This window comes from Mya arenaria, chromosome 10, assembly GCF_026914265.1.
Source record: "Mya arenaria isolate MELC-2E11 chromosome 10, ASM2691426v1".
In the NCBI taxonomy this organism is placed as follows: domain Eukaryota; kingdom Metazoa; phylum Mollusca; class Bivalvia; order Myida; family Myidae; genus Mya; species Mya arenaria.
The window spans coordinates 60,859,766-60,879,743 of NC_069131.1; the positions used below are offsets into that span (position 1 = coordinate 60,859,766).

General features: G+C 37.6%; 1 protein-coding gene across 1 annotated transcript; it reads right to left on the reverse strand.

Annotated features, from left to right (window-relative positions):
• Window positions 1-2,734: 2,734 nt before the first annotated feature.
• On the reverse strand, window positions 2,735-19,391 carry LOC128205379 (tenascin-like). The gene is made up of 10 exons (XM_052906962.1): window positions 19,239-19,391; window positions 18,122-18,470; window positions 17,796-17,897; window positions 17,021-17,176; window positions 16,405-16,521; window positions 14,048-14,179; window positions 13,023-13,175; window positions 8,725-8,838; window positions 7,583-7,636; window positions 2,735-3,107 (listed from the first exon to the last, which is right to left on the reverse strand). Exons 1-10 carry the CDS (start codon window positions 19,251-19,253, stop codon window positions 2,863-2,865), a joined length of 1,437 nt encoding a protein of 478 aa, XP_052762922.1. The 5' UTR covers window positions 19,254-19,391; the 3' UTR covers window positions 2,735-2,862.
• Between the last annotated feature and the right edge of the window lie 587 nt (window positions 19,392-19,978).

The following is a 19,978-nucleotide window of genomic DNA, read 5'->3' on the forward strand; positions in this document are numbered from 1 at the left end:
TTAAATGGTTGATTTCCTTAAGTAAACATATGTTGTGTGTGTTTGTGCGAAAAGTGGTTCATTCGTTTCACAATAAATTCATTGTCTGAAAGCAAAACCTTTATAAATATTATTATACTGTTAATACATGTATGTTCCATACAACTCTCATTGATCCAAAATAAACCGGCTGCCGGACAAAAAGCATGGTTCATATGGCAATAGGGCATGTTCAAATTTAGAAGTATAAGAAAAAGAAGTAGAATAAGTAGGAGTTGTGGTCGGTTACTTTACTAATCGAGAACCCTGCTCTTAACAATACAGCATGTCGAAGTCTAATGATAAGTCTCAACTGTTAATTAGATTGTATTAATAGGAATCAAACAATAATAATATTGAACAAAAAATGTTAAACAATCAGCAATGCCCATTTGCAAGAAAGAAATTAGCAACCAAGCAAGTGAATATTTAGTATAACAGAATTCCATACTATAAAACCAAAATGCATTTGCAAGAAGAACAAAGCATACATATTCCATATATAAATCAGGGCAACTGAATCACTATGCTTATTTGGTTCCCGCATTTGTTTATTGTCAAAAACCATGTCAATGTTAGACTTAAATGACTTGATGTTTTTTTTTTCTATGGTTCAAGCTTTACTTCAATACTATTTGAGGTTTTATGCTGATGAATATTATTTTTACAGGTAATGCATTTAAACCTGCAAACACAAGTACATGTATATAAAACAAGAGTACCATGGAACGATTGTCTGTTTTTTTATGCCCCAAGAGGTGCATAAATCAACAATTAAAAAGCCATATGTGCTTTCCTGTAGATGTGTATCTTGTGTTCAGGCACATTTGTACGAGGTCTCATTTGAATGCATTTCTAGATAAACTAAAATAAATGCAATGGTGAAAAAACATCAGGCGCCTTCATTGTATTTTATTGCATTGAAAAGCAGACATTGACAAATGTTTCAATGCTATGTATACATATATAATATAACTATTTTATTATATAGGTGACAATTATTTGTTCCAGTGTAAGATCATAATACACATTCAACCACAGTTCTTTCTCACTAACCACTGTTATGAGACGTGAGACCTCAACAGCCCTGTCTCACTAACCACTGTGTTGAGTGTTGTGGCCTCCACAGCCCTGTCTCACTAACCACTGTGTTGAGTGTTGTGGCCTCCACAGCCCTGTCTCACTAACCACTGTGTTGAGTGTTGTGGCCTTCACAGTATTTTCTCACTAACCACTGTGTTGAGTGTTGTGGCCTCCACAGTCCTGTCTCACTAACCACTGTGTTGAGTGTTGTGGCCTTCACAGCCCTGTCTCACTAACTACTGTGTTGAGTGTTGTGGCCTTCACACACTTGTCTCGATAACCACCTATATTTAGTCCTTGACCGTCTAACTTCAGTGCCAACTTTACCTGGTCTTGAAGTGTAACATCGCCGCCTTCCTGGCGTACCAGTTACCCAAAGTAGGACAAGGTGCTTCTTTTACCCCAAAGTGGGTCCCCGGACGTTTGGGGTCAGTTTTGGTCAAGATGACTCCAAGACTAAAGATATTTGTCGGTGCTTGGTGATCGCCCTAGATATACCCTACATACCAGATCTCAGTCTTAGGGCGTCACGTCGCATCCTTCTCGTCGATCCAGCCACCCAAATTATGTCAATGTGCTTTACCCAAACCAAGTGTCCCCATCGGTCATTGGGAGTCACATTTTGATGGTACCAGCCACCCAAAGTAGTCCTAAGGGACTGGGTATTACCCGGGGATAACCCTTAGTGTACCGTGCATGCCAGTAGCCGGCTTATTTTGCGTAACATCGGCATCTTACTGTCATACTGACAGTGAAGATTGAAAAAAATCAGATTGCAACCTGAATGTGATTTTGAATGAAAGCCAAATATTCTTCAATAAATGTTTGTCGGGGACCGAAGGGGATACGTTATTATAAATACGGAGCGAATGAAAGTATGTTGACTAATATTTACAAAATACAAATACTCAAAATGTCCTCACCCAATATCGGGTTTCATTTGATTAATTGTACACTAGTAATAAACTTGTAAGATGAAAGCAATATTCCTATAATATAATTTGAATATTTTTCATATTAAGAAAGAAAATGTCAATTTCTGCCAGTGTGTGTGTGTGTGTGCGCGTGTGTGTGTGTGTGTGTGTGTGTGTGTGTGCAGTGCTACAGCGATTAATATACTACACAATGAAAAACAATGGTTATTTTCCATCTTAGATGGCTATTGTCCATGATGGTTGGTTGCTGTTCATGTTCGAGTGTTACTGGTCATGTTAATTGGTATATGTACATGTTGGAATGTAACAGGTCATACGTTAGAACCTGGTCATGTTAGTTGGATAACGTTTGTATTGAATGTGTTGTGTATTGTTGGATGGTAGCTTGTCATGTTTGATGGTTAATATTCATGTTCGAGAGTAACTGGTCATTTTAAATGGCAAATTTACATGTTAGATTGTTATTGATAATAATTACGTAGGGTGGCTTCTGTCAGAGTATGTTGACTGGCAACTGATTAGGTGTAATGCCGAATTTGAATGGCTTATATGCGTGATGGTTGATATTGATAATGAATATTCAATATGCTTGTGAATGGTAATGCTCATTCTGGAAGGCTGATACCTAGGTTGGAATCTTACTGGTATTGTTTGATGATTACTGTTTATGGCTGTTATTGAACAACATCATAAAATCGCAGGATACAAGTATTTTATTATAATTTAAACTTCATTATACTATGAAAGAAACAACATTAATGTGAATTTAGATGTAACAGAATATGAAACATGGTGTAATTGTTTCTTCGCTGCTCTTCCGATTTCATTAATTGTATGGCATGTCAAGGCACTGATCACGATCTACTCTTCCTCCAATATTATCACACCCGGTTTCGTTAGTGTTTAACTTGTATCCCGCTTCCGTCTCACACACACAGTACTTCTTATTGCATGGATAAGCTGGATTCCCATTTGCGTTTCCACAACAGTCACCACTCCTACATTTGATCCCAGCATCCCTCATACACGCATTCGCATCTCCTGCATCCGTACATTCATCACCGAGTGCAACTGCAATATTAATGATAATTAACACTATATATTTATTTTTACAACATGAATGACGCCTTAACATAATCCCGAAAAGGCATATTTTTCCGACTCCGATAAATAATGAAACATTTCCCATAAATATATATCAATGTACACAGGTTGTCTACGTTTCTTTGCTAGTAAGTGGCCCGATATGGGATACACGAGGCAAAGGTAATCATATCTGTTGAGAGGGAAGCTCAAACCCGAAAATGGTGTCCTTCGCTCCGTATATGACATATCGGATCATCTACCAACCCCCTGAATGATGTTATATAGGATATATCACGAGTTTCAGACAATACTCAAAACTATTCAATAAGTTCATGACTTTTGTTAGTGAGCGAGCCTACGAGGAGCTAACTAAATTATTTCCTGAAAGTGTTCCATATTTTGCTGTATCATATGATGAAAATTGTCAGAACATTTTCATCACCTGTCTTTTTCCGGTAATGAATACAACCTGCGAAAATCACAGTGACAAAGCAAATTTTTCTGGCACTACATGCATTGCAGAAATGTTGGATCGGAAATACTAACAAAATAACTATAAAACATAAATCCCTCCAGATTAATTCCATTTATAAGTACAATTGTATCTTTGATGATATCCATATTTTTTTATAACATTACACAATTATTTTTAACGTTATGTGCATCCTTATTAAAATGGTTAGGTCATACCCGGTGAGATGTCATAATTTTTAATATGTTCACGGCGCAAATTCATGTCAAAGTACGTAAAATGACGAATGTTGTATAAGTGTTCTAGTCATATGTTTAAATGAAAAAACCCGTGTCCCACTAACGATTTGAATGAAAATATCTTATTTATTCGAATAAAAATATGTCTGAACAAAATGAGAAATCAACGTATGAGTTGTTAAAATAAAACCAATTAAAAAGATTGTTTGATCTTGTTAATTCATGTTAGATGGTAACTGTTCATGTAACATAATTATTGTTTATATTAAATTGCTACTGTAAATGTTGGATGAATGCTGTTCATGTTAGATTTTGGTATAAGTTGCATGGTTATAGTTCAAAGTTAGATAATAACTAATCAACCTGTTGATGTTGGATCGTAACTGTTTGTTGATGCTGATCACGTCTGAAGATTTATGTATATGTTGAATGGCACTCTTCATGTATGATAGTTACTGTTAGATGGTTACTGATCAGGTCGGATGGTAAATGTTCCGCGTGGATGGTTACTGCTCTGGTTGAATGTTTACTGCTGGATGTCTACTGTCCATGTTGTATGTACTGGTATTTTTGGATGGCTACTGTCCATATTGAATGGCTATTGTTAATGTTGGGTGGCAACTGTCAATATTGAATGGCTACTGTTAATGTTGGGTGGCTACTGTCTATGATGGATGGTCACTGGTCATGTCGGATGGCTACTGCTCATATTGGATGGCAACTGTCCATGTTGGTTGGCTATTGTTCATGTTGGATTGCTACTGTTCATGTTTAATGGCTATTGTTCATGTTGGATTGCTACTGTTCATGTTTGATGGCTATTGTTCATGTTGGATTGCTACTGTTCATGTTTGATGGCTATTGTTCATGTTGGATTGCTACTGTTCATGTTTGATGGCTATTGTTCGTGTTTGATGGGTACTGTCATTGCTGGATGGCTACTTGACATGTTGGATGGCTAATGTCAATGTTGAATAGCTATTGCTTATGCTTGATTGTTACTTCTCATGTTGGATGGCTACTGTTCATGTTGGAATTGCTTCTGTCCATATTGTATTGCTACTGTTCATGTTTGATGGCTATTGTTCATGTTTGATTCCTACTCTTCATGTTTGATGGCTATTGTTCATGTTTGATGGGTACTGTCCATGCTGGATGGCTACTTGACATGTTGGATTGCTATTGTTCATGTTTGATGGCTAGTGTTCATGTTGTATTGCTACTGTCCATGCTGGATGGCTACTTGACATGTTGGATTGCTATTGTTCATGTTTGATGGCTAGTGTTCATGCTTGATGGCTAGTGTTCATGTTGGATTGCTAGTGTTCATGTTGTATTGCTACTGTTCATGTTGGAATGATACTGTTCATGTTGGAATGCTACTGTTCATGTTGGATTGCTATTGTTCATGTTTGATGGCTAGTGTTCATGCTTGATGGCTAGTGTTCATGTTGTATTGCTACTGTTCATGTTTGATGGCTAGTGTTCATGCTTGATGGCTAGTGTTCATGTTGTATTGCTACTGTTCATGTTTGATGGCTAGTGTTCATGTTGGAATGCTACTGTTCATGTTGGAATGCTACTGTTCATGTTGGATTGCTATTGTTCATGTTGGATTGTTACTGCTCATGTTGGAATGCTACTGTTCATGTTTGATGGCTAGTGTTCATGTTTGATGGCTAGTGTTAATGTTGGATTGCTACTGTTCATGTTGGATTGCTATTGTTCATGTTGGAATGCTATTGTTAATATTGGATTCTTGTTTGATGGCTAGTGTACATGTTTGATGGCTAGTGTTAATGTTGGATTGCTACTGTTCATGTTTGATGGCTAGTGTTCATGTTTGATGGCTAGTGTTAATGTTGGATTGCTACTGTTCATGTTGGATTGCTATTGTTCATGTTGGAATGCTATTGTTAATGTTGGATTCTTGTTTGATGGCTAGTGTACATGTTTGATGGCTAGTGTTAATGTTGGATTGCTACTGTTCATGTTTGATGGCTAGTGTTCATGCTTGATGGCTAGTGTTCATGTTGTATTGCTACTGTTCATGCTTGATGGCTAGTGTTCATGTTGTATTGCTACTGTTCATGTTGGATTGCTAGTGTTCATGTTGTATTGCTACTGTTCATGTTGGATTGCTACTGTTCATGTTTGATGGCTAGTGTTCATGCTTGATGGCTAGTGTTCATGTTGTATTGCTACTGTTCATGCTTGATGGCTAGTGTTCATGTTGTATTGCTACTGTTCATGTTGGATTGTTACTATTCATATTGGAATGCTAGTGTTCATGCTTGATGGCTAGTGTTCATGTTGGATTGCTATTGTTCATGTTGGATTGCTAGTGTTCATGTTGGATTGCTACTGTTCATGTTTGATGGCTAGTGTTTATGTTGGATTGCTATTGTTCATGTTGGATTGTTACTGTTCATATTGGAATGCTAGTGTTCATGCTTGATGGCTAGTGTTCATGTTGGATTGCTATTGTTCATGTTGGATTGTTACTGTTCATGTTGGAATGCTACTGTTCATGTTTGATGGCTAGTGTTCATGTTTGATGGCTAGTGTTAATGTTGGATTGCTACTGTTCATGTTGGAATGCTATTGTTAATGTTGGATTCTTGTTTGATGGCTAGTGTTCATGTTTGATGGCTAGTGTTAATGTTGGATTGCTACTGTTCATGTTGGAATGCTACTGTTCATGTTTGATGGCTAGTGTTCATGTTGGAATGCTACTGTTCATGTTTGATGGCTAGTGTTCATGTTTGATGGCTAGTGTTAATGTTGGATTGCTACTGTTCATGTTGGATTGCTACTGTTCATGTTGGAATGCTACTGTTCATGTTGGAATGCTACTGTTAATGTTGGATTCTTGTTTGATGGCTATTGTTCATGTTTGAAGGGTACTGTCCATGCTGGATGGCTAATTGACATGTTGGATGGCTACTGTCTATGTTGAATAGTTATTGCTCATGCTTGATTGTTACTTCTCATGATGGGAGGCTACTCTCTATGTTGGATTGCTACTGTCCATGTTGGTTGGCTAATGTTCATGTTGGATTGCTACTGTTCATGTTTAATGGCTATTGTTAATGTTTGATGGGTACTGTCCATGTTGGATGGCTACTTGTCCATATTGGATGGCAGTTGTCCATGTTGGACGGATATTGCTCATGTTTGATTATTACTTCTCATGTTGGATGGCTACTGTTCATGTCCAGGATGGGTACTGTTCATGTTGAATGGTAAAAGTGTATTCTTGATGTAAAGGCTTTGTTTTGGCGTTTTGTCGTTGCCCGGCTCAATTTGAGACTCCCTAACATGGAGAACTTTAGGGCATTTCACAGATAAATGTTGTAATTTTGAATTCCCATACTCAATGACCAGAGCCCAGCCTTAATAAAAAGGTAGCGAATAATGTTTGCGTTTTAGTTTATTGCCGTTTGGTAAACAATTTTAATTAAAACATGTTATACATCGATAGGCACCTTTGAAATTTGTAGACATACGTAAGCCGTCTTAGTACGCTCTAATGGGGCAGTTTCATTGATGCGGGATGGTGATCTTTTCGGAATCTAATCGCAAAAAAATGAACACAACACATGTATGGCGTCATGAATACTCTTCTACATTAGAAAAAACAGGAGTTTGTTTTTCTATCGTTTTGTCCGCGGTACTTATTTTGTCGATGGTAAATAATGGATGAACTACGTTTGAACTTTAACGTATTGTAAGATACAGTTACTTACGTGGAGTAACACACTCATTTTCAATGCACACTTGCGAATCGTTACATTGTGGACCTGAAAAATTATATTAATAATAATAACTATATCAATATTACTACTACTACTACTACTACTACTACTACTACTACTACTACTACTACTACTACTACTACTACTACTACTACTACTTCTACTGATACTACCACTACCACTACCACTACTACTACTACTACTACTAATAATAATAATAATAATAATATTGATAATAATAATACTTTTGAAAAAAAATAATAATGCTGATATTAATTTGATCATACATACTAAACTAAGAAGCTGTTTATTTCCAGACAGCCTTTGCCGCATATATAAACTGTTTTAAAATTGATATAAGAAGATATAATATGTATACTTCAAGATAGACTTTGGAGCAGACGTACACTTTTTAGAAGCTGTTTATTTCCAGATATACTTTGGAACAGACATACACTTTTAAAAGCTGTTTATTGCCAGATAGTCTTTGCCTCTTATGTTAAATGTTTAGAAATTGTCTATTACCAAATAGACATTGGAGCAAACATACACTGTTTAAAAGCTGTTTTTTCACAGATACACTTTGAAGCAGACATACTCTATAAATGAGACGTCTATTTTCAGATTAACATTGGAGCATACACTTAGAAGCAGTCTATTTCAAGATAATCCTCAGAACAAAAATGAACTATTTAGAAGCGTTCTCATTCTAAATAGACCATCGTTCATTCAAGAACTACTTGAATGTCGTTCTTTGCCATGTAGACCATGAAGCAGACAGACGCTCTTACGGTGCCGTTTGTTTTGTATGTAGGCCTTTGGGCAGACACAAGCAATAAGATAAAGAGTCTTTTTCGTTAATAACATTGCTGTAGACATTCACTCCCACAATGACGTCTATATTGAGGTTGGCCTGTACGGAGAAACACATTACTTAAACTCAATATTTTTCAACGTAAGATTCGAAGCAAACAGACTCTAGTTAGATGACCATCTACACATAGTTTTGCTTTGATGAGATGTACATATTTGCAAAACCAAATTCGTAGAACCCGACTCGCATATACAATGTGTACTCAAGACATTGCTTGTCATGTACATTTCAAATAAGAAAGTAGACGGCTTATACTTACTGCAAACTCCGTTAACGCGCATTTCGCATGGGCCGCATTCGGGAACGCAATTTTCATCTATGCACTCCTGGCCGTCGTCGCATGCACAGTAACTTCCCAAGGAGCATAAGCACTCTATAGAATAATAACACAGTAATAAATACGTTTTAACAATTAAAGATGTGTTCACACAATATGATAACCGAAGCAACGTCTAAATAGGGGTAAATCTCGATCTACATTTCATTGTTTCTAAAATTGTGAAATTGGTAGATTCTTTTTAATTAACTTTTGACACTGTTTAATGTCATTGTTCACAAGTAGGTTTAAGAATATAAACACACTACTTAGACGCTCTCTAATACCAAGTAGATTTTTTAATTGGGCATTCGATCTGACTTTCTAGAAGTGGATGTCGTTTCTATGTAGATAACGGAGCAGATACAGACAACTTTTATGACAGTGAATATCACTTATAGTAGACGCCCTCTATTTCAAGGTAAGCCACGTAGCAGACAGGCAGTACTTAAATGACGTATATTTTAAGGTTAGTCTATAACATGTAAGAAACGAAGTTATCATACACTACCTACACCAGATGGAGTATATTTCTATGCTAGCCTCGAAGCAGACAGACACTATTTACAACATATGACGTTTATATCCAAGTATGCACCGGAGCATCGGAAAAATTCTGATATAACATGTTGTACATTTCCAGGTAAGCCAGGAAGCAGACGAAAAATCCAGACTTTATTTGTTATATTGTTCCTGTTGAGCCTCAAAGCGGACGAATACTACTTAAAACAGATGCTTTATATTTCCGGGGGGAACTAGGAGAACACAAACCCTACTAAGATGCTGCATTTTTAATTAAGGACTCGATATAGAAACACACTACTTAGAAGCTGCCTATTTCTAAGAATGTTTTGATATGTTATATTTTCAGCAGCTTCATATTTTTAGATGCAATAACTTCCAGCTAGTCCTCGGAGCGAGAAACTCTACTTAGATGCCTTATCTTATCAGAAGCTCCACGGAGCAGAAAAACACTAATTAGATGCGGTAATATTCATGTAAGCATAGTAGCAAACATACCTTATTTAAATGCCTTAAAATTTCAAGAACGTTTTGGAGCAAGCAAACACTTTTAAGATGGTCTCCGTGGAGAGCTCACAAAAGATGCCTTATATTTGCAAGAATGCCTCGGAGCAGAACTTCCAACTGATTTCGTCTATTTCTCTGGTGTAGATCATACATGATATTCCGGACTATTTGTTTGAATGTAACCTTTTTAATGACGAACGAAAACAGTTTCTCAAACCATACTTCTTTAGACACCCTAATACATATAAGTTAGAAATATTAATGAATTCAAGCAACAAGCAAACGCAAACAAATTTGTATAGATTTATAACTACTATTTTTATCAAAGCTTAGGTAGCTGAATGGTCATTTTTATCTATACTGATATTTCAATTACAGAACATTTATATGGTTGTATTATTATTTTAATTGTATTGTACACCTTAGCATATACTGAATGTACAGCTTATTTGCATCGTGATTTAATTAACGATTTACGTTTATGTGTATGTGATACGATACAAATGAATGCATATAGGAAAAAAAATATAGTACTTCATTTCACAAGTGACTTTTTATTACAAATTGCAGTAATACACATTCAAAAAATATATGTAAGGTGTGTATGTTTGTGTGTGTTCAAATTCATGACTCTCCGGTACCCATGTTGGGTATTATATTCTAAATTTAAACATGTATCTGCCGCCATGTCATTGATGTTCATTATATAAACCTCATTTGCCATATATTATGGTATGAGAGAATAAACGTTGTTTGACTTGACTTGACTTTCACTTTGATATTACTAAGTTGGCCTGTGAGCAGATCTTCAGTTAAGACCGTATGTTTTAACGAAGGACTCAGAGAGTCTTTCTTAAACCGTGTGTAACTAATATTTCAAACACGGACTCGGAGCTTATCTTAAGGCAGATGTCACATATTTCACCATAGAAATCAGAGCCGATATCAGCAGATGCCGTCTATTTCCAAATGGGCACTGGAGCCGATCAAAAGGTAGATACAGAATATTTGAACGTGGGAAGCGAGCGGATGATGTGTTTTTCAATGCTGGACTCCTAAACGATCTTACAGCATGCAGATGACGTATGTTTCAACGTTGGTCTCGTATTAGATATTAGTGGACGCCGTCTATTTCCATGTTTGCCTCGGAGCGGAATTAGCCGGAGTTGCCATTTATTTTCACGTAAGCAACCGATTTTACAGCGAACGCCGTATATTATTAACGTAGGCCTCAGAGCCGACATTAATAGATGCCATCTATTTCCATGTAGGCCCCGAAGCTGATCATACAGCAGGCACAGTATATTTCAACCTAAGTTTGGAACCGATTTTACAGACGCCGTATGTATCAACGTAAGACTCGGGCTAGATCCTACAGCAGATTGCGTATATTTCAACGTAGTCTTCGAACCCGATCCTACAGCAGATGCCACATATATTAGCGTAGGACTAGGACCCGATCTTGCAGCAGACGCCGTATGTATCAAGTAAGACTCGGGCCCAATACTATAGCAGATTAGGTATATTTCAACGTAGTCCTCGACCCCGATCCTACAGCAGATGCCACATATATAAACGTAGGACTAGGACCAGATCTTACAGCAGATACAGCTTACTTCAACGAAGGCCTCAGAGCCGGTCACACAGCAGATGATGTATGTTTCAACGTTGGTCTCGGAGCAGATATCAGTGGACGCCGTCTATTTCCATGTTTGCCTCGGAGCGGATTTGCCGGAGTTGCCATTTATTTTCACGGAGGCAACCGATTTTACAACAGATCCTGCATTTTTCAACGTTGACCCCGTAGCCGATATCTATAGATGACGTTTATTTCCATGTAGGCCCCGAAGGTGATCATACAGCAGACGCCGTATATTTCAACGTAGGCCTCGGACCCGATCTTATAGGAGATGTCGCATGTTTCAACGTTGGACTCCGAGCTGATCTTACAGCAGACGCCGTATGTTTTAACGTAGGACACGGACCCGATCTTACAACAGACGCCGTATCAACGTAAGACTAGGAACCGATCTTATAGCAAACGCCATATATTTCAACGTAGGACACGGACCCGATCTTACAGCAGACGCCGTATCAACGTAAGACTAGGAACCGATCTTATAGCAAACGCCATATATTTCAACGTAGGACACGGACCCGATCTTACAACAGACGCCGTATCAACGTAAGACTAGGAACCGATCTTATAGCAAACGCCATATATTTCAACGTAGGACACGGACCCGATCTTACAACAGACGCCGTATCAACGTAAGACTAGGAACCGATCTTATAGCAAACGCCATATATTTCAACGTAGGACACGGACCCGATCTTACAACAGACGCCGTATCAACGTAAGACTAGGAACCGATCTTACAGCAAACGCCATATATTTCAACGTAGGACACGGACCCGATCTTACAACAGACGCCGTATCAACGTAAGACTAGGAACCGATCTTACAGCAAACGCCATATATTTCAACGTAGGACACGGACCCAATCTTACAGCAGACGCCGTATCAACGTAAGACTAGGAACCGATCTTATAGCAAACGCCATATATTTCAACGTAGGACACGGACCCGATCTTACAGCAGACGCCGTATGTTTCAACGTTGGACTCCAAGCCGATCTTAAAGCTGATGCCGTATATTTTCACATAAGCCTCGGATCGGATCTTACAGCATATGCCACACATTTCAACGGAGGCCTCGGACCCGATCTTTCAGCAGATGCCACACATATCAAAAGAGGCCTCGGACCCGATATCTCCGCAGATGCCGCATTTTCGGCATTAACTCTAAGCCGATCTTACAACATAGTGTTTCGTTATTCAAAGTAGGACTCGGAGCCAATCTAACAGCAGATGTCGCATATTTTTAAGTAGGTCTCGGACCCGATCTCACAGAATATACCGTTTATTTTAACACTGGACTCCTAGCCGATATTACAGCAGATGACGTATGTTTCAAGCAGTAGGTGCCGTATATTTAAACGTTTTAACCGTAACATAGTGTTTCGTTATTCAAAGTAGGACTCGGAGCCAATCTAACAGCAGATGTCGCATAGAAATTTCGAGGTTGTTTGGATGCATTGATTGGAACTGATACAACGTGCGCATAATATATGTCGTCATGTGCACGTACTGTTCGTAACTCACACGTACCATATACGCATTTGCTTCAAAGACTGTTTTGAAATACTTACCACAGGTGCCGTTTTCTTCAATGAATGGTTCAAAGCAGCTACACGTCGGAATACCATCTAAGCCACTAACACATTCGGTACGATTGTTTTTGATTGTGCATAGGTCGGGTTCATCATCATCATCGTCGCAAGGCTCACCGAGGTCATCACCCACTAAGGAATACATATGTGTGATTATCTTAAGCAATCTTGTTACTTTGTTAAGGGTATTTTTTAATGATATACACCGCAGGTACAACGAATGTATTCAACTCTCATCTTCAATTGAAAAGTAAGTGATTACTGAAAACAAACGGCTATCTGACGAATGTTTTTTTTTCTAACGACAGGAGCCATATTCAATATTAACGTTAGATTTAACGTAAGGATACAAGTAAATACCCATGTGTTCATTTGACATTGGCAAGACTTGGCCACCTCATTAACAGTGTTTAGGCCTTTCTATGGATCAGCATGGACCAAAGTGATTTAACTCTTTTACTAATTGGCCAATACAAAGCATCAGATCATTTTATGTAGGTATATTTATTAGTTTTATCTTAGCTATAATGGGCGCAGGAGTATTCCAAAGGGCACGCTTCTAAATGACTATTTCGAAACAAATGTTATTGATAAATAAACACTTTTGAGTATAACATGAATACCGATATAAACCCTAGTCTCAAAAGCCCATCGACCGAGCCAGTGGCAATTGGTTGCGCCCGGCGTCCCAACCGACTTCGCTTTAATTTTCCAAATGAACTTGTTATGACACTATGGTATTAAGAATATGCAGAATAAACCAAAATATTATATTTTAAAATGATATTGGACTTTTTTGGAGTTGGTATCAGTAAACCTTCCATATCAAATTTAAACGTTATGCATTGAGGAGATGAGGATTAGATTTGTACCCAAAGAAACGACCCTCACCCGATGACATCAAACTCTGGATCCCGCCCTTTGATGGGACATTGGTTGTACTTGCAATCTTATTCTTACAAGCTAAATCTCAATTTTTTCAACATTAATTAACAAAAACCCACAACACTTGTCTTCATCCTCGTCGTTTTGGAGATCCACGTCCTCACATTCGCATATGCCATTTATGCATGCGAGATCGTCACGGCAACAGTCGTTAGGGAACAGCGTGCAGTTGTCCCCGTAAAGAAGTTCCACTGAAACGATAATGTAAAAGTTTACAACGTAAATTACTTCGAATATGTAGTCTAAACCTTCATTCATTACAAATGTTACCCTGAAACATGCACTAGTGTTAAACACACACACACACACACACACACGCACACGCACACACAAGTACACACGCACTCACGCACGTACGCACGCACGCACGCACGCACGCACGCAAGCACAGGCACGCACACACACACATACGCACTACATTTAACATTGATGCATCCTTATTGTGTTGTTTGTCAAGAAAAAAATGTTGAGGGGCGTTAAAATGTCAAAGTAACAATACAATAAATATTAAAGCAGCTCTGATGCGGTAGTCATAAAACATCTTTCTGTATGCTAAATTTACTTCTGCTGAAAACAGAGTCATTTCTTCAGTAAGCTATGCCATTTATCATCAATTAGAATCGTTCATATTTTTCTGAAATATTTACTTTCTATTGATCTTATTCAAAATGCATACTTAAGTGTAAAAACACACTTATTTTATATTTTAAATTGTTTGCTTACATTCCAGGAAATTAACATAGATTTAGAAATGTTTCAGTTGTTTTATGAATACCGCTCCTATTATATTCATGTCACACCAGCGATATGTGTACTTCATACGTTCTCTTGGTAAGTACAATAGTACATCAGAACATCTTTCCTTATAAGTGTAGGCGTTTCATATTCAAATTTTATTCCATACCTGCGTGCATTATTATGCTAATGTAAAGACTGATGATTGTGATAAATATGCAATTAAGAACTAACATATGTTTATGCACATGTATAAACGATAAGTAATCGTTGAATGTTTTTATGGAAACACATTATTGAAGTCCTTTCAATTGATAAGTTAACCAAAGCACTTTTGATATATATATGAAAATTATCTCGAAGAAATATCGTCGCCAAATTCATGAAATGATTTAACATACATCATTCCTCTTTTGGGGCAAGTGTGCAATTGTTTTCAAATTTTCAATGAAATTTGATGACGATAAAACTGACTATGTTTTAAATTAAACGCGACCAATACAGTTGCAAAACTTTCACAAAAAATAACTGAAAACAAACCATAACTATTGCAAAATATGTTTCTCCGTTAGAACTTGATGCAATTCATCACTCTCTTTGTTAGCGTTTTATTATTCAAATGTAGCAATTACATAAAAACACAGAATAAATGTAATAGCTTAAACATCTGCTAACGCTAAATTTTATAGATATCGATTAATTTGTGCATTATTAAGCAGTCTTGTAAAATAACCATCATAGTTATAAAAAAAAATGATACATTAGCCAAGAGAAAGAAATCCGACGAATTGAACCCTAAACTAACCGAAACGTCCAATGGACGAACGTTGAAAGGGACATTTACAAAAAGCATGTAAATATATGTTTTAACATACAGGCTTACTACTACATATCGCAGTAAACGCGCATCCCACATCCGGAGAACGCTATATTTACATAAACATACTTTTTCAACATCCGCAAGCAGACGGCAGTGCAAACAACACTCTTATACGGGCATGCAGGCCAATCATTTTAATTTTAGAACTCTTTCGTCATATAAACACTCCACTAACGGCAAGTACATAACATGAACTTACAACACCCTTTTCCGGGGTAAGCGCACCCACGATCCGGAGAACTTGTGAACCCTTTTATTACATACAAAATCGGCAAGCAGACAGCATGTACTAACAATGACCTACTGCATGCACAACCGACATCCGGTACGTTCAAACTCTCAACCATCGCCTATCAAGCGGGATGTACTTTCAACAACCTTCCCTGGGCACCGGAACTCAACATCCGGTAAATCTCCCTCTCGTAACATATATATATACTCCAAAAACGGCAAACAGACGGTATGTTATTACATCACCCTTTTCCGGGGCAAGCGCACCCGACTTCCGGTGATTTTGAGAACGCCCGCGCGATATATACACTCCACCAACGCAAAGCAGGCTGCCTGAACTTACTTCTTTTCCCGGGCAAGCGCACCCAACTTCCGGTAAATTTGAGAACGCTCTCGTCATTAAAACATTACTTCGACGGCAAACGAACGGCATGTATTCACAATACCCTTCACTTTCCACCCATTATTACTGACACACGTATATAACACCCGTTCATTCGAGTGTTTACTCAAATATCTCTCTTTTTTATACACTCTTTTCAAATCAGTATGTTAACGGCATGTACTCACCGCATTCGCCTCCGGTCATGCGCACTTCACATCCGACGCACTCGGGAACGCATTCTCCATTGACACACTCCTGACCATCGTCGCAAGGGCAACTATCTCCATCGTCACATGAACACTCTATAGGATAAAGAATATTAATAAGGACACTTTTTAACAATCAACAAGCTGTTGAGAATACATGAATACCGAAGCGGAGTATTGGTAATCCAAATGTATGCAAATTTCGAACAACATTTAATAGTTTCCGTATCTTTGAAATACATCTGTACATGCTGAATTAAACTCACCAGCTTGTATAAAACAATTACAACACTATTAAATCAGAATCAGTTATTTATGTGTTTGATATTTGAATATTTATAAAAGGGACGGTAATACCCGTATATTATTATCCGGTATTGCCCGTATAGAGTTATATGTACCTATAAATCGGAAGACTTGAATATTTTAATAGAGAAATCAATATTGACTTATTGTTGTGAGAGCATTACAACGAAAATCTAGGTAGACATCTTTTAATTCCAACTGTGTTCGCTCTAAACAATTACAAAAGGATAAAAACACCTTTTCTATCCATTAATGCTTGTAACAAACATTGTTTCCACATTTTACTCACCTTCTGGAAGACACTGTCCGCATTGAAAGGCTCCGTTTTTGACAAACGCGTAACCCGGCTCACACATACAGATGTTGTAACAGCCAAACTCCTTACAGATAGCATGCGGATCGAAGCAGCTTCCGCACCCGGAGCAGTCGCCGCCGACATGAGCAGCTTTGAGTAACGAAATAATAGATTAAAGGTGACCTAGCTTTGTTTATATGTCTCGATGTTCAAGACAGGTTTAAACTGAGATACAGTCGAAACTCGCTATGTCGAAGTCGTAGGGACCTCGGGGAAATACTTCGAGATAACAAACATTCGTAAAAAACACATTTTTTAATCGTTTTTATATGTACATTTGGTGACGAACATGACGAGTGACATAACACGAAGCTACAGGAGCAAAACACTTGACACACGTTCATTTGTAAAATTATTGTCCTTGATACACGCGATAAATGGGTGCTACGCCGTGAACGTCATTTCCCCCACAACCACAATATACCATATATCGAGTGGGTGTGCTAAACTTAAGCATTTTTAGCATTAGCATTTTGTTCTTTGTTTCAATTGAAATCGGCCGCTGGCTTACCAATTTTACAAATAGTTTAAGCCCAAAAAATCGTGTTTAAAATATTGGTTTCGATGAAATATTGTTTTTGATTTATTTTAACATATTCGTTAGAAGCTTGTTAAACCCCATCCAATTATAACAACATGTATGAATGCATCCATAATTCACATCATTGGTTAAAGGATTCGTAAAACATTCTTAATGAAACAAACATACGGCCAGAATCCTGTCCGCCGCCGCCACCTACGCCGCCGTTACCACCGTCAGCACCACCAGCACCGCCATTATCGCCCGTCCCGCCGCCAACAATATCGCCGTCTTGCAAATAAATACGTGAAACGGATGACTTTTTTATGTAAGGACGAAGATATAGAATTAACATTAAGATGTTGGCAACATTTACAGAGAACACATTCTTACAAAATACGTCTCAAATATTAGATATAGATTAAAAAAAGACTGGAACTAACGATTTAAGCTTTATAACTTTCACATGTAACTTCTAACGCAGCCTGAATATCTAAATAAAATTAATTTATTACCATTTAAACGTCCTTCGCTGCTACTGCTGCTACTGCTGCTACTGCTGCTGCTACTGCTGCTGCTGCTGTCGTCACTACTTAAAATACTGCTACACAGACTGCAGTGAGGATCAGTACTGGTGCTCTGCACACCCTCGCTACTACTGCCACTACTGCTACTGCTGCTGCTACTACTGCTGCTTTCAATACTGCTGCTGCTGCTGCTGCTGCTGCTTCTCTTTAAGTCCGACAGGCTAAAGCTAATTCGGCCTTCCGATGATGATGATGGTGATGATGAAGATGATGAAGAGCCCAGGTCAAAGACATTTAGACCATGGACGTTCAGCAACTGCACGACCAAGCATGCAACCTGTGAACAAAGAACCTTAAGTTATGGGTATATATATGAACTAACGAATATTATTACCGCATTTTGTTAATAAAGACAATAGAGACATATTATACGCTCCAAACTTTCCCTCTTATTTTTTTCATGATTATATTGTTTTGTGTATGTATCAATACAACTTTCCATTTGTCCTCAAATTGTATTTTTTTTTTCTCAATTTGATAAACGCAGATTGCGTTTATGAATAAAAAAGCAATGAATTTCTAGAAATATAACCACAATTTTGACAAAACTTAGTCTTTCACAGCATACTGTATGCATAAAAAGTTAAAAATATGCATTTGCCATTAGATCAGCTATTTTGGCCTGATTTTGTAACTTTTCCAATGTCTATTTTTTGCCAATTTGCAAGGCACAGGCGGTAACAATAATTAAAAAAAAATGCACTAGTCTACTGTTTAATATTTTCACAGTAAATCCTTTGATTGTGTATATTGTATGCTATTTAAGAAATTTTTCGAGACTCGAGGTATTTTCGCCGGTCCCTTGTAGTTCGAGCCAACGGGGTTCGACTGTATATCAACCACGCATATTGAAAGACGCTCGGTTTTTCTTTCCTATACCATACAATATATTTAGTCATACGAATTGCAAACTGAGCGTTAAAAGTTGAAAAGAGAGATTTCCTAAGTATCATTATTTTAAGAAGCAGATGTAGTTAGTTTTCTTCCCCTCCGGTAACATTTAATAATAGTCAGAAAAAAAATGAAAAAAAAGTATTTAACTTACCAAATATATCCTCATATTTGAATGACCCGTCGTATTCACAAATTATGACTTACTATATGTTGGCTGGTAAAATATAGCTGTAATTTTAGGAGAAGAAATATTCATTTGAAACATAAAGCTAACCAATACCGTTTCAGCTGTCGACACAAGCATGATATAATGAAAATTATTCATTGGATAGCTATTGTATCGATATATTAACATAATTATCAAACACATGATGTTGCGATTATTACGCAAATATTATAGATATTATACAAAACATGTAAATGAAAATATATAGAAATCCATATTTTGAGAAAGAATAAGTTCATCTCGTCTAAAACCAAGGCTGGTAGCATATTTTGTACGTACCGATACCAAAAGGTAGTCTCCTTAATTCCTCGTATGGATGAGAGTAGCCATTGGAATCAGTTGAAACTAGGAGTCAGAGTGACCAAAGGAGTCAGGGTGACCATTGTAGCCAATGTGATTAAAGTAGCTAGAGTGACCATAGGAGTCAGTGTGGCCATTGTAGCCAATGTGAACACAGTAGTTAGAGTGACCATAGGAGTCAGTGTGACCATTGTAGCCAATGTAAACACAGTAGTAAGAGTGACCATAGGAGTCAGTGTGACCATTGTAGCCAATGTGAACACAGTAGTTAGAGTGACCATAGGAGTCAGTGTAACCATTGTAGCAAATGTGAACACAGTAGTTAGAGTGACCATAGGAGTCAGTGTAACCATTGTAGCAAATGT